Here is a 16,096-nt window from a genome sequence, read left to right on the forward strand (position 1 = left end):
GATTTTCTGGTAATTGTTACTGTAAAATTGCATCGCCGACGCATCGCTGATTTTTACGGTAATCTATACCGGAGAAATAAGCAATCCCAGCGCCAACTGGTTGCTGTGGCCTACCGAGGAAACCGTAAAATTTTACAGTAACATTTGATTTTTACGGTAATAGTTACTGGCAACATGGATGCCAGTAACAATTACCGTAAATTTTCCGGAAAATTTTTAACAGTGTTGATCTTTGAAATCAGCAGCACATACCATTTGAGAGTCGGCTGCCGAGTCTTTAATGGTATATGCTGCTATTCGGCTGAACATGAAATATTCAATAGTGGGATGGATTTTTGTCTTCTGTTTTCTAAAAAGGACATATTAAGGAAAAAGAAAAAGAAAATAATAAGAGAAAGGAGTATGAACACAGCTTTTACTTCTTTTTTTTTTCTTTCTTTTTTTTTTTTTGACAAAAAGTGAAACCTAGTTACCTTGACAACTACCTCAATTTGACGATTACTGTCATGTGTTAGTGACACTCCCAAGGTTAAAACAAATCGATTGACGTAAGAATCATCAAAATTAGCCAAGGCGTTTAGCCTCTACAACGCCACATAGGAAGAAACATACATAAACTCAGAAACGTATTACATTCTTTTGCATCGAGCACGCGCAATCGGATAAAAAAACAATTCCACATTTTCTTTAGATTTTGAAAACCTGTCGCTGTTAAAAGCTTTAAGATTCTTTAAATTTGAAAGTGCCAAACTCTACACTGTCAAAAAGAAAAAAAAAGTCTTTAAGAAGTATTGGGTCATTCCGCGAAAATATCAATCTGTGAGCCAACATTTCACACTCAGCCAATATTAATGTGTTACACACCATTTTAAAGAAAACATTCTGGATTTTTGAATCTGGTCAAAGGTTTTTCAAAATGGATGCCTTGCATAGAATATATACTGCTTGAAGATCTTAAAGAACAACATGTAAATTTTCCCTGTAAAACATTCAAGAAACGCGATCTGCAATTTTTTAAGCATACATTTGATGAAAATGAAAAACTTCCTAGCTATATTTTGAACTTTCAGTTTCTCCAATTTTTTTCATAGAATTTTTATCTTTTTCTTTCGTTGAGCCTAATTTGAATTCTGTGTTGATTGTCCTGTTACGTTCGTCACAAAGTGACATATTTTTCCTTCCAAACTTTTTATAGCCCTATAAAAAGAAACATTGTTCTTTATTCTCTTCTCAAGAGCTACCTAGAACGCATTTAAAATGCTGAATTTTTATTAAATTATTTATACAATTAGTTATCCGCATGACGAACGTAACAAATTGTTTGTGCCGAACGTAATCGCCTGAAACAACACTGTATCTTTCGAACGTTTAGTTCAATAAAGAACTAATGAAATTTACATTATAAATAATATAGTTTTTTTAATGTCATCACATAACATTTTTGTAACTCGGGCAAGAAATAACTCGATTTTTCACACTTATTTGTGGAGTTTTCTTGGGCAGTATGTTATGGAAAATACAGCAACTTCAAAAATAATTAAAGCAGAGCAAGAATGGCAGGTAAACAAAGATAAAATAACAGAAAAAAAAAGCAGCTGAGCGTATGCGAATATTACAGCAAAGTAAAAGCAACGATAAGAAAATCAATAAGAAAAAGACTGAGGGATCAAAAATGAGAACGCGAGAGATGATAATAATATACTAATATTGGCATTACGGTGGCAGAAATGCAAGTCAAAACAGTTCCTGAAAAAAGTCTTCTTGGTGAAAGAATCCTCACAATTGAGATTTTTTTTGAAAAGAAGATAAGTTCTTGGTAGTTAGTGGTAGTTATCTGGGAAAAGATATTATGCTTGTGCGTGATTAAAAAAAAAAAAAAATGTGTGACATAAAGATCCTTTATCTTGTTTCTCTGCTTTACATTCTGAACTGTCGCTTCACCCGCACACTTTCTCTCACGCCAAGCTCTAGTTATTTCTGCGCCTGACTTAGGCATATTCCCAACAGAATAGTATATTTTGATGAACAAAATAGATTATAAACAACTAGAAAACTAAACATTACTCGATATCTACTTTTTAATTGTTGCCAAAAACAATAAAAAATAATAGGAATTAAAAAGTTAATTTCTGTAATAAAAGTTATCCAACTAAATTCAAGGCTGAACCTTAACAATGGGAATTACGCTTTTAAAGTGATAACTTGGTTTCAATCAAAGAAATCTTCAAAAACCTACAGTATCTGAAAAGTTTAAAATGCTTCAAATTCACAAATAGGGGAGGGTGGCCCAATGCGGGTAGGTTTTCGAAGAACGCTCGAAAATTGTAGTTTTTGGATTTTTACTGCAACAATTTCGGTTTTATTTCATAGCAGGGTTCTTGAACTTCAAAATTAAAAAAATTATTTTTGTATTATTTCAAACCCAATATTTATTTATTATCAAACTTTACAAACATTTGAAAAACCCGCTTTGCCCTACCAGGGAGCCCTAAGCGGGTTGGCTTATCTAATTGTGTTTTTTTACATTTGCGAATCAAATATGAAGTTAAAAACGATTAAAATAGTTTACTAGCTACCTGCCATTATATAAAAAAATGTAAAACAGTTGTACTTATCCAATTTAAAGTCAGTACATTTGTTCATAAAACATAAAGAAGTAACTAATTAACTTAATAGACTAACTAATTGCCATCCTAAAAAATAACTTTTTTAAAGTTATACTTATCCTATTGAAATAGAAAATCTAAGTCAGCACACTAGTCAAGAAATTATTAATAAATATATGATTGAATCCTATACCCTTTTGCCCGAAGGCACGTTTTTTAATTCAATAATTATAACCTTAAATTTAAAAAAGAAACAGACGAAATGACTATCGTAGTTTGCAGGTTGATGGTGTCAAAATAGCGTAATATTACTAAGAATAAAAAAAAGCTGGTATTCGACTAATCGCAAGTTACAAAGCTTCGTTTTTTTTTTGAAATATAAATGTATAATTTTTTTTTAAAGCCTGGTTGCGCCATGCCGTTTCACTGCTGCTTCGCTGAGACTGATCAAAACTCGGGGGTGTTCATGTAAACACGACATACGTATGCATCGCCGCTTACACACCATGGGGGGGGGGGGGGGGGGGGGGGAGGGTGCATACGAAGGCCTACCTGCTTTGGGCCACCCTCCCCTATATGTAATGCATGCTTAAGTTTAGCCTAGAAATTAATTTGTGAAATTTATTTACAAACTAACTTTATAAGTACTATCATTTTCATTGTTTTTGGCATCAATTAAAAAATAACTATTTCACTTACGTCACAAAAGAAAATTGGGGATCAGAAATTCAAAGTCCTTCGCATAAAAAGTTTCACTTCAAAACAGAAGAGAAAAAAATATTTTTTCACAAAGCAAATAAACAAGCATTTATTTAATTCAAGTTGAAAATTTGTTGATAGAAGTGTTAATTTTTAGACAAAGTATCAGAGTGCTTGATGCGTACCTGTCTAAAAAGATTGAGTTAAATTTCATGTTGCAAATTCGAGGTTTGAAAAATGTTACGTTCGTCACAATGTAGTAATTTAGTTTCAAAAATCAAAATACGTGAGTTGTACTGTGTTTTCTTGCAGAAAGTATTACTCAGAAGTTTTATTCTTTACCAAAGTCCGAAAAAGTCCGAATGATTATTAAACGTTCAAAACTCCTGTTATGCAACGAAACAGAGTCCCTGAATGTTACGTTCGTCACAATGGAATGACTAATTTTTCTCATTTTTCGATGCATTTGAGTGCAAAAGCGTCTTTTTAAGATCTGCAAAGTTGTATGAAAATAAGCCTTGGTTTAAAAAGTAACAAACTCATTTTATCAACAAGATAATTTTCTTAATTTTTAAATCAAGTGCATAGAAATTTGTTATTCTTTAAATTTTGTTAGAAGTTTTGTTAAACTTCAAATGCTGTGAATCCAAATGTTAAACTTGAAATACTGATATTTTTCTTTTGAAAAATATCAGCAAATGACATGTTGAATTACTACGTTGAACTTTTTTAATAAAAAAAAGGGTCCCGCCGCGCCGTAAAAACTTTTGAAAACTACTACTGCAGTGGTTCTCTTTTACTGTCATTTCTTCGAGTTTTATCTCATGCTTTTTATCTTTTTTATTCATACTATTTCCTTTCAACCCCATAATGTTATTTCCAACATTGCCTCATGTATCTGAGTGCAGTTTGAAGTTCTTCTACTTCTCTGTTTTTAAAGGCTCAAATTGCTGTTCCAGTTGTTAGCATTAGTTAATTCGTTTGAAATAAACATATTCAAAACTTTCCTTTTCAAACAATTTGAAGTAAAATAAAAATTTTGAAAAAAAAAAAAAAACTTATTTGACTTTTAATAATTAGACCTTTATAAAAAGCTTCTCAAAAAATGAATTGAAAAACACATTTTGTAGTGAAGATTTGTGAGAAAAAGACAGGTTTAAGTCAGATTTTTCACAGACTTAAAGATAATTTTCATTGAAATTCCTGGCGTAAGTTTCAATACGCAATACATTTTCTCAGGGTAATAAATAAGAAAATTCTGAGAATTCTAAAATAAGATATGGCAAGACATAAACGCAAAAATGACAGTGGGAAAAACTTCAATGAATGACGAATCGAACAATTGACATCAATGTTTGAACATACTGCGAACAAGAAAAAAGTTTTTTTTCCTTTAGATGGAGAATGAAAATTGTGCTATCATGAAAATATGTGTATGCTGCAATGCGTTTTATATTGTCGACTAGAGAATCGCCCGTCAAGTTGTGACGGGCGGTGTGAAGGTTGCCTGTTTGGTGAAATTTAACCCTAACTCCAATGGACTAACCCAAAAATTCAGTATTGTTGATCACCTTTTCGTTTCTTCATTCTCCTAAAATTACAGTTTTACCAGTAAAACAGTCAAGTTACAGGATCCAGTTCAGCCTTTTCAAAATAAAGCATTTCCATGCATGTCAAACATTCAAAAATATTATTAAATCATCATGCCGTGGCGCGAGTTTCATTGTTGCTGACGTCATTAGCGCTACTCGATAAGTGAATTCGCTATTAATGAGGATCTTTAATTATTTTTTAGAATGAATTAGTGATGATGTGTAACACTTTTTGGCATTCATAGAAAATGGGTCTGTGGAAGAAATGATACAAAGCCGATTAACCGAAATATACACTCACTTCGTATTTGATAGAAAAAACTCAAGATAAAACCTTTAAAAAACCTGCGAAATTGTCACAAAACGTGTTGTGTCAAACCAAAAAATACATAAATAACAAAATATCAATCTTAAGGGGAGAAAAGCAGTTGAAATTTTCAATCTCTTTTTCTCTGTTAGGTACAATTGTACTTACTTTAAGGGACGCCTCCAAAAAAGGGGCACCACTACTTTTGGGCTTTTTTTTCTCGTCCCGATCCGTTTGAACAGCACTCCGTGCATTTCCTCCTGATTCAGGTTAAAGGTTTAAAAGACAGTCAAACACAAAATTTATTGTATGACTGAATAAGAAATAATGAACTTTTAATGGAATTCAAGTTCCGCTTTTCGCTTAAACATTTACTGATGCAAGTTTGACATTAACGTGTCACAGACGTGAAATCTACATGAAATTAACGTGAAATTTACATGCACGTTTTTACCTCTCAGTAACTTATTGATACAGGCTTAGCGCCGACAAATAATAAACGCCCATGACAAGCTTTGTCTAGAAAACTTTAACTGTGAACCCTAATTAGTAATTTATATTGTATCGTGTTGTATATTCTATTATTTTGTACAAATCCATGTAAGCAACTTTATAGCGATAAGTACTTCATAGCAATTATATAAGTTACAAAACTTTGCCACTACCAAATTTTCGATTAAAGTTATTATTAGAAAAACATTTTTATAGCTAAAATAATTATGAATTTCAATTTGTACATGTGCGTATTTTCCGTATTATATCTAATCTATAAGTTTTTATGAAATTATACCGAGTTAACTGCATGCATCAACTAAAATATCTCTGAAGAAGTAAAATCTCTATTTAAGAGACAAAATGACCAGTACCCTTAATATCCCTTAAATGAAGTTGTGGAAAAAAATAAATAAATAAAATAAATAAATCAGGATAAAATAAATAAATAAAATGAAATAAATAAATAAAAAAAAATAAAACAAAATAAGAAAATAAATAAATAAAATAAATAAAATAAATAAATAAAATAAAATAAATAAGAAAATAAATAAATAAAATAGAATCCAAGTTAGAAGTCCTTATCAAATAAGCAAAGATATTAGCACAAACTTCTGAAATTTAGCTCGTACAATTGTTTCACATTCTCTGATTTTCCTTAATCTATATTCCGCTTGCTTTGAATATGTTTTCACAATCGCGATAAAGTTTTATCAATAAACGGGAATGACAAAATCTTTCTACGTATTTTGTGAAATCATTTATGTCAACTAATTCCTGTGTCGTAAGATCAACTCACCGATAAACTATTATGTTTTAATATGCAATTTTTTAAAAGTGACAACAGTGATTAGTTTTGTAGCACGGACCAAACGAATAGGCTTTGATTAATGTCTTCAACAAAAGGGGAAATGATAGCATAAAAGTGATCAGCTTTTCCCTTAGCGTTATCATTATCATCTTCATTATTGCTATTAATAATGTTATTATTACTAGAACTCGGATTACATGCAATAATATCATTCAAATATGCCGTAAAAATTAATATGCATTAAAGTTTTTTTATTTTATTTATGTAAGATTAAGTTGTGACAATTTGTTTATTTTTTTGTATGGAAAAAGCTGGACAAAAAAAAAAAAAAAAAAAAAAAAAACACACACCTTTAGAAATATAAAGATTTATTTGAAAAGTGATAACACAATCATAACCCGTGACCACAAACCACTATAATTTTACCACTGAAGTAAATCGAAAAGTTTAGGGTCAAAAAAATTCCGTAATATTAAGCGATTTTCTACATTAACTGCAATCATAGAAAATTAGTACTATAGTACTATATTAACTTCAAGACTAGTCGAAATTTGGTGTTAATTTGATACAAATTCTATTCAGTTTTTCGTTAGCCATGCACATAGTTTTTAGTTAGTTCTAATTCATAAAATTCTTGTCTGGTTCGGCTTTTTGGTAAGAAATTTTGAATTTTTGTAATCCTGAAATTGTTCTCTCTCTTTTTTTTTTAAATTTGGTTTTTGAACGCAATAGTTATACGCATAAAGTTGTAGAAGAGATGATTTTGTACGTTTCGGTTGAATAAGCTTTTTTTTTTTTTTTCATTTTCTCATCACCAAGAGTGATTTTCCAAAATCCTAACGATATTATGTCCCAGAAACCTAACACAAGAATTATCTGACCTGGAAAGTTTTTTTTTTTAATTGATAGAAATAACTTTTCCGATTTTATTCCATTCTTATTAAAACAATAACTCATTTATTTTTCCTACAAAATTTTTCGAGTAACCTGAAATGTGTAAAATAATGTTCTTTAAATAAATTTAATTATGTAAATAATCAAGGTACATTTTTTTAAAGTTTGTCCCCAGGTTTTCATGTCACTCTACTGGCTTAAGAATGAGTTCAATTATTAGAGATTTAGAAAAAAAGAAATCTGCTTTACTACAACACTGTTTATTATCACCATTTTGTTGGATTTCTTGAGCATTTTGTTAATATGATTTGCCTGCTGTTCTTATTAAAATTTTGAAGTGCAAAAATGGGGTATGTAACATTTTTGCAGTAATTCTCCGGGACAACATTTTTATTTTAAATAAATGAAAAATTTTAATTCTACTCATAGTGTGTAATTGAATTAAGAGGTTAAGAAGTAGAATGGAAAAATAAAATTCTTTACTTTAACTATAATTCTGGGCCTACGTAACTGGCAAGTTGAAAGGAAAGTGTCATCCTAGCGAAAAAAATAGGAAAGTTCTATTTTTTAAATTTTTTTTTGTTCAGACGAATCTTTCAAAAACAGATTTGTTGGTTATACATTTTTTAACTTAAATGTTTCTCGAATATGTAAGTGACGTTGCTTTAAACTTCGGACTTAGATAAATTAGAGAACAACTTTCTAGAATTAAGTAAATACTTTTATAAATTAGAGAGTTAGAATTATTATCCAGTAGAACTTAATGTAAAATTTGTTTATTAATTTTTTAGTTTAGAATTTTAGCGTATAAGAATTGAAAAAAAAAAAAAAACCATTTTGTTAAAATAACTGTCCTTTATTCAGAGTGTAAGCTATTTATAGTGAATAATATTGAAAGACCTATGTAAAAGGACAGGGACTCGAAGAAATGTTTGCTGTTTGAGAGTGTCCGTTAAGGGAGGTCCCACATAGATTTTGTTTTTCCATACAACAACCATATTTTTAGATTTACGCTATTGTTAGTTCTTTATTACTATTGTTACATTTTTGAAAACCTTTGATGAAATTCATTTTATCACTCTCATGGTGTATGAAAATTCGATTCTTTTGAGGGTGCAGCATGGTTAAAGTGAGTTCTCTTTATTTTTCTTTTTAAAGTTCCTAACAATGAGTAAGTATAATTTTTTTAAAGATTTTTTTAAGTATTTTTATTTATTTTTTAAATTGTGATCTGAAAATGTCAGGTTTTTGCAGAATCACCACAAGTTTCTTAGTCTGCTGTGGAAATTTAGGAATATTTTCAGCAATATTGCAATTGAGGCAGTGAGAAGCAAAGGGATGTAAGTAGACAAGTTTTTCAAGTTTTCAGTAAAACGCGTTGAAAGATATAGCCCTTGGTAGGCTTTTATTGAAAAGTTTTTTCTAATTCATGCTGTATAACAGCTCCTACAAGGGCAATTAGTACTATCTCTTGCCCTAAGACAGAGGAGATGTTCACCTACCACTTCATTGGTGTGTACTGGTGATTTCCAAATTTTTAATTTCGTCACTTACATCCCTTTGCTTCTCACTGCCTCAATTAAGCAAATATTCTTGAAGTAAATGCTTGAAAATTTTATTTTCAGATCTGTTCGAAGATGAAAATAAAACATTTAGTGCTTCTAACAATATAAGGGGAAGTAATGGTGTTGAGAGATACGATGGAAGTTCCTAATAACGTTCATCAGATACCGGATTTTCCAAGAGATATTCCGGCAGCAATAGCTCAGCGTGATCTTCCACAAAATAGAGAAATGTAAGTTTTTTTTTTCATTAAGTATGTTTATGTTTAAAATCCATTCATTGGTAAGTGAGTCAAAATAATGCCACTGTATACATGTAGCTATATTGTACAGTTCAAATATTTACAAGCGTAGACTAAGGATAAGAAATGACAAGTTTGCTGATAGTTGAAAAACTTATCTACAATAGCATGTATATTTTCTTTGTCTCCGATAATATTAAATTAAATTTTATCAATCACATTACTATTATTTTTGTTTACATGTTTTTAGCCTTCTAATGCTGAAAACGTTAAAAGAATCTGATAGAAAAATTCTTTTGAAAATTTTACTCCTGCCTGATACAGATCGGGTAATGTTTTTTTTTTTTTTTTTTTTTTGCCACAATACGATCATCGCTAGATAAATACATTTCAAGAAAGACTTCGAGCATTGATTTCATAACTTTTTATTTTACAGCAATAAATTAGCGAATCTTGTCTGGTTTTAATCAAAAATTAGACTTTGAGAGTTTTACCTCATATTTAGTTACTTCTACACCTCTTTTATGTGGGTGAAATTGAGTTCAAGATAGCATTAACACTGTCTTGAATGAGGAATACACTATTTTCTGTTACAAGAAATACCGGTTTCACCGCATAGATTTTACTTAGAGTACTAGAGAGGTCATACAGCCATCTTAATGAAAAAGAAAAAAGCATTAAAAAAAAAATTCTGAGAGTTTATAGCTTTAAAAAATTTTTAAACCAAATTTTGGAGTAAGATTATTAAATATTCACATGAGTTTGGTGAAGCATATTATAAATTACCCATTCCCATCTTAACGAACTCCGTCACAGCAAATAATTTGGTAATCCCCAAATCAAGTTACATAGGAACAATGTTAACATTTGTAATATCGGTATAACGAAATTTCGTTACAATGAAATGATTTTGCTGGTCCATTGGACTTTGTTAAATTTGGATTTGACTGTACACCACATGAAATATACGAAGGGAAATTATTTTCAAAAACTTCCCAGCTGCTTTGCTAGCAATAGTTTTATTAAATAACAAAATAAATTAAACTTTTGACGTTAATTAATGTAATGATATAATTAATATACAGATCTGGTTGTGTAATAATTTTATGAAATTTATTTTTTGAGTTTTGTAAGACGCAAAAATTGGAATTGTTAGAGAATTTTCCCACTTGATAATAAGTATTTAATAATTTATGTGATACTGTTTATTACACAGAGAAAAATTTGGAAAAGTATTTATTGAAGTTGTAGAGAAATATATTTTGGTTTACTATATTAAAATAATTATTGCTGTAAGTTTTTTGTAAGAAAAAATACTTTTATGATAAATATTTAGGAGCATTTTGTATTTTGAACATTCACGTAAATGCAGTATGTGCGCACTGCACAGTTACAGTAGTTATCCACTTGGAGCATTTAATTCCTAATAACGAACGAAATATGTTGTTAAATTGTACAATAACGGGGGTTCAAGTAATAGTACATATTTTCTGTTTATGGACACTGCATGACACCAGTTACACCATTTAAGAATTTGTACATCACAAAGCATCGTTTTATTAAAAAATGAATTTTACAATTTTTAGGGAGGAAAAGAGTTCTGATGCCCTTCAGCACTGGAATCTTTTTGGTTTGAAAGAAGACGAAAGTTTTGTTTCAAATGAAAACACGTTTTTCAAGGTGTCTGTAAAGATTCTGAAAGCTCTGGTGTACCTCTTAACATTTGCCATTGTCCTTAGTTGTGGAGTTATCTCTAAAGGAACTCTACTTTTTATGACCTCTGCTATCGAAAAAGGAAGACATTTTACAATTTGTAACGAAATAATGGGTACGTAATAAAAACTAAATAATTAGTTTAATGAAATTATCAGTAATAAAACTTAGTATGTAAGTTATTAGTAATAAAAACTTAGCTCTTAATTGAAACAGGAAAACAAAGCAGAATGTAGCATTACGCAAACTTTTTCAGATATATCCTATGAACTTCTATGGTTGTTTATCGATTGTACACACACAACATACACATACACTCAAAGATGTGGGGGGAACCGAGATAATCCATGTTAATTACATTTCTGAGAAAAAAGTCGATCACCTAATTATTATTAAAAAAATTAACATAAATGAAATATATTGTCTGGAATTCTGGAACACTTAACTAAAGATGACTTAAACCTTTGAAAATTTCTCGGGGAGTTCGTTTGATCTGCGATTTCTCATCTTCTTCCCGCCTTCGTCTTCTGTTTTTTATCCGACATTCTACAGTATTTTTAGGCCACAAGTGGCCTAAAATTGGATTTTTAGAACGTGTAACTTTAAAAATCTATCTTTCGTTCAAAACAATAAATTTCACAATAAAGAATTTTTCAGTTTTAAACTTAACAAAGGTTTTATAAATTCCCTCTATTTCTGTTATTTTTTTCTTTCTCTCTCTCTCTGGAATTAAGTTTTGATAGAAATTAAAAGGAGAAAGGGTAAAGGAAGCAGCTTCAAGACAAGAAATTCTCAGGATTAATGCTCCTTTTTTCCGAAAAAAAGGAACATTAATTTCTATAAAATTTCTATCAAATTCTTCGAGTGGGGGGGGGGGGGTCGCCATCCCCTCAAAGTTTGAATCTGGATGATCAGACCTGAAACAGGAATGGATCTTCGGGGGGAGATTGGGGCGATCGAGCCCCTAAATTGTTTTAAAAAAGCTTTAAATTTAAACTTCAAAAAAATTCCTGGAGAAGGGCCCAACCGAAACTTCTCTCATTCCATTTAAAAAAAAAAAAAAAAAAAAAAAAAAAAAAAAAAAAAAAAAAACGTCTGCAATTGCGTTTTTCCTAAGATTTTCTCTCCATGCCATCGAAGATCGTCTAAAATTTTGCGTTTTGGATCTTCTGCTTCTAGACATAGCTGTGAAAGATAATTTGAATTCTAAATTGTTAACTACGATAACAAAGAAGGCCTGCAATCGTGTTTTTAAGACTTCAATATCAAAAACTTCCAGGGGAAGATCCCAGAGCCTCTCCTCCCCCTTAACTTTTTAGTATCAAACATTTTCGCCGGTGCTGAACCCCATGCCTTCGCCAAATAGCATTAGAGGTGGCCTAAAATTGCATTTTTGGACTTAGAGCGAACCACAGCATCTACCGAAACATGAAGATTATCCGAAATTACGTTTTGGGAACTTCAATAACGAAAAGCGATTGAAGCGGAGATCTCGAAACCGATTCCTTCCCATGAAGTTACTACGGACAGTTAACTTTAGCATTTAAAAAATTTTATCTTCTAAACCTTCAAAGATTGGGTAGAATATTGTTTTTGGAACTTAAATTTCGAAAGCGTTCAGTGGGAAGTTCCAAACTCTAATACGTTTTTAAGATTTCAATTTCAAAAAAATTCCGGAGAAAATCCCTTAATTCCGTAATCACCTATTTCCTAGTATTATTGAAGATCGTCAAAGAAAGCTGCGTATTTGGAAATTCAGTTTTGAAAAATTACCGGTGGAATATCTCTGAAACCCATCTTATCCCCTAACGTCATAGCCTATAAAGATCACGTTTTTATACCTCACCATCGAACCATTCTCGGGGAAAGGAGGCAGAACTTCTCATTTCCCTGAAACAAAAAATAACGTCTAAAACCGTTTCTCGCGCTTCAATATGAAAACATATGTGGGAGGGCTCTCTTTTTACTAACACCAAAAGTAGTAAAAAGAGATTTAATCCTGGTATTACTACTTTTCATTTATAGAAAAAAAAAAAAACTCTTACCATTAAGGCTTTAATTGATTATCAAAAATAGCTTCAGATTCCATAAACGAACCAATAGTTGAAATGGAGTGAATAAAGTTAATGAATCCAGAATGTTAGAAAAAAATCTTTTTTTTTTTTTTTCATTCTATACACTCGAACATACTTAATTTTCACTTTCATTTAAACTCCTTCAATCGCATTTTTTATTTTATGGAAGAAAAACGACCTGACTCGCTTTTGAAAATGTAACTTTCATTAGTCACTCACCCTCCAATATAAGGCATTAGACACCCCCCCCCCACACACTGATTATTGTACGGATACACCACACTCCTGATCTGCAAAACTTGGTGCCCTATAGCTGGTCTTTCCACCGCCCTCTTTGGCTGCCCAGCACGGGCCTGTATGTCACGTTATTTTTCTAAATATATTCTTATAAAAAATGTGGAAAAAGTTTCTCCCTCTTCTTGTCACAAACTCACAATTTCACGAACCCCCTCAGCCCCCTTAAAGCTTGACATCATTTGTAGACAGCCTCTTACCAAATCTGCATATATTTACAAATTTACAAAAATCATCCTCCATTTCTTTAGATTCAATTATTTGTATTACTTTCTTTTTGTTTATCTAAAAAGAAATTTAGTTTTTGGTTTGTACATTAATAAGTGTCGAGCTCATAGGAGTCTTCTGCTAGAACTGTTCGACCTTTAATTCAAACGCATTGTGATGATAATAAAGAGTTTTTCTTTGTTTTAAATTCAAAGGATATTTTACATTTTGAAAATAACAGCTATTGAAAATCTTCCATACTTTTCAAGTTAATCATTAGTGTATTTGTTTTCTAGGTTTGGAAAGAGATAAGCAATATGTGGTGGAAATATCAGGCTCAGAGCGATACTGTTGGATATGGTGTCTGTTGTTCGTTTTGCTCTTCCCCGAAATTTTGACGTTTATTCGAAATGTTAGAACTTGCATTTTCAAAAGCTATAAAATACCAAAGAAGAAAACATTTATTATGGTAAGATAACTAAATATAGTTCAATGTTTTTGTTCGGAAAATATACTTTAGAGGTTTGAAAATGCTCAAGTGGAACCCTGCCTTACCTAGGCCCCCTGCATAAAACTTAAACATATTGTCTAAATCCCCCTCAACAACTTATGATGGAACAGTCCAATTAAAAAATTAATGAAAGAAATTTTTTTTGTTCGAAAGAACTTTGTTAAGATATCTCATTCTCATGTTTTATTTTTTTATAATCAGATTTAAAAAACTTCATATTAGCAACTACTGAAGAATTTAAGGCATATATAAATCCCAAACTAAATGGCAGAATTGCTTCCAACAACTCTCGTGAAAAGAACATGTACAAAGAAATATTTTTATGACAATTTTAAAGGTATGTTTTGAACGTTTCAAACTTTTTTAACATTAATGTACTATGGAAGAAATTTGCTCGTTTTGACCTCTAACACCAAAAACGTTAAAAAAATTTCTTAGCATCGAAAACTTAAGAAAATTGCAGGTCTTAAAATTGTTTTCAATTCTTTGTTTCAGGAATGAAGAAATAGAAAAACAGTTAGCTCTAATACAAATCGAAATGAAGTTGTCCGTAGATTTAACGTTGACGAAAGTTGGAGAGTGATTGATTAAATAAAAAGAAGATAATACCAAGGGCAAAAAGCGATGATTTTGTTTTGGATATAAATGTTTATTTTGATACACAAAATTATTATTTCCACAATAAACTTTATAATTAAAAAAATCCATTTTTTTTCATCGATTAAAAAGTAAAATCTAAGAACCTTTTGTAATGAAACTTAAAACTTTTAATATTGCTTTCCCCCGCCTTTTTCGCTTGGTAACCATCAAAAAATGAAATATGTGTTCATGAAGAAATAATTTTATTTTTAATATTACCTGGTTGGAACTAGATTCATTTGTAAAGTATTGTATTGGTATCGTTCTTACTTCATTTGATTTTTTGAAAATTTATTTAAAGCGAAAAATTTATTCTGGAGGATTTTTTTTTTTTTTGTTGAAAACATTTGTAAAATTTGTTTCTCCATCTTTTGACCTGTTACATATCAAAGCTGCGACTAGAACATTCTTGTTTAGAAAACATTAATCGTTTGCCATTTACTGAATAATGATGATTAAATTTGATAGAGTGAATTCTTCTCTTAAAATACATTCCTTCTCCTCACGTAATTTGTATTTAAAAGTAACATTACCTCTTAAAAGGATATATTTTAAGCAATTTAAAGTTTAAGACATTCGAAAGAGAAAAAGGCTGCTGTTAAAAAAACGATGTTGACATACGGGAAAGTAGGCTCGTTTAGTTTCGTGTTGACATTGAAAGTGGTAAGTACTATTAAATACAAAACCTCCTTCTTTTTTTCTGATTTTAAATAGTTTAAAATTTTTATTCTTAATTTATTAGTTAGAGGTGCATCTGGTCTTGAGGCTAGATTATCTATCTCTGGAATGTTTTAAATTTTGAACTATATTTCTGCGAGTTTTTCATTATAGCACATTACAAGATACCAAACATGTAATGTTTATTTGCAATAAAAAATAATTAAAAATATGCTTTCTACTATGTTTCAAAAACTAATTTTAGTCTTTGAAGATTTTTATCTTCTTCTTTAATACTAGGGCAGGTCATAACTTTTGCAATATTTGACAGATGTGAATTTTCGCAACGTATTCTTAACTTATGCGCATGTACGTGAAGCACGGAAGATAACCAGTAAGAAAGTCGGTATTTCGGCTCGCCTTGCTTATGACGAAATATTTTCGCGGTTTCAAATTTGCAGGCGCGTGAACTGACTGAGCTACTAGGATCTTTCGGAGGTAACGGGTTCGACTCCCGAGCCCGGATCTCTGTAAAATAAAATAATTAAATTTGCAGAAATATTCTAAGTTCGAAAAAAATAATCAAAGTTCGCAATAGATGGCGCCACGAGCGTTATTTAAAGGGAAAAACCTTGGATGGTATGGCAACATATATGATCCGTTGCCATCTTAAAAGTAAATACTTTGGTTGTCATGGCAAGAAGTTGCCATTCCTAAAAACTATCCGTAAAAGGCTATGAGAAAAAGACAACAAAGTACAAAAATGCGCGAAAAAACGACAAAGTTCACGAAAAT

General features: G+C 30.8%; 1 protein-coding gene across 1 annotated transcript in view; it reads left to right on the forward strand.

Moving 5' to 3' along the window:
- The first annotated feature begins 9,101 nt into the window (after window positions 1-9,101).
- The window catches only part of LOC129216521 (chitin synthase chs-2-like), a 104,882-nt gene continuing 97,887 nt past the window's right edge, over window positions 9,102-16,096 (forward strand). The window contains exons 1-2 of the mRNA XM_054850735.1: window positions 9,102-9,196; window positions 10,792-11,033. Coding sequence (XP_054706710.1) covers window positions 9,102-9,196; window positions 10,792-11,033 — 337 coding nt within the window. The remainder of the gene's footprint in view (window positions 9,197-10,791; window positions 11,034-16,096) is intronic.

Source organism: Uloborus diversus, chromosome 2, assembly GCF_026930045.1.
Source record: "Uloborus diversus isolate 005 chromosome 2, Udiv.v.3.1, whole genome shotgun sequence".
Lineage (NCBI taxonomy): Eukaryota > Metazoa > Arthropoda > Arachnida > Araneae > Uloboridae > Uloborus > Uloborus diversus.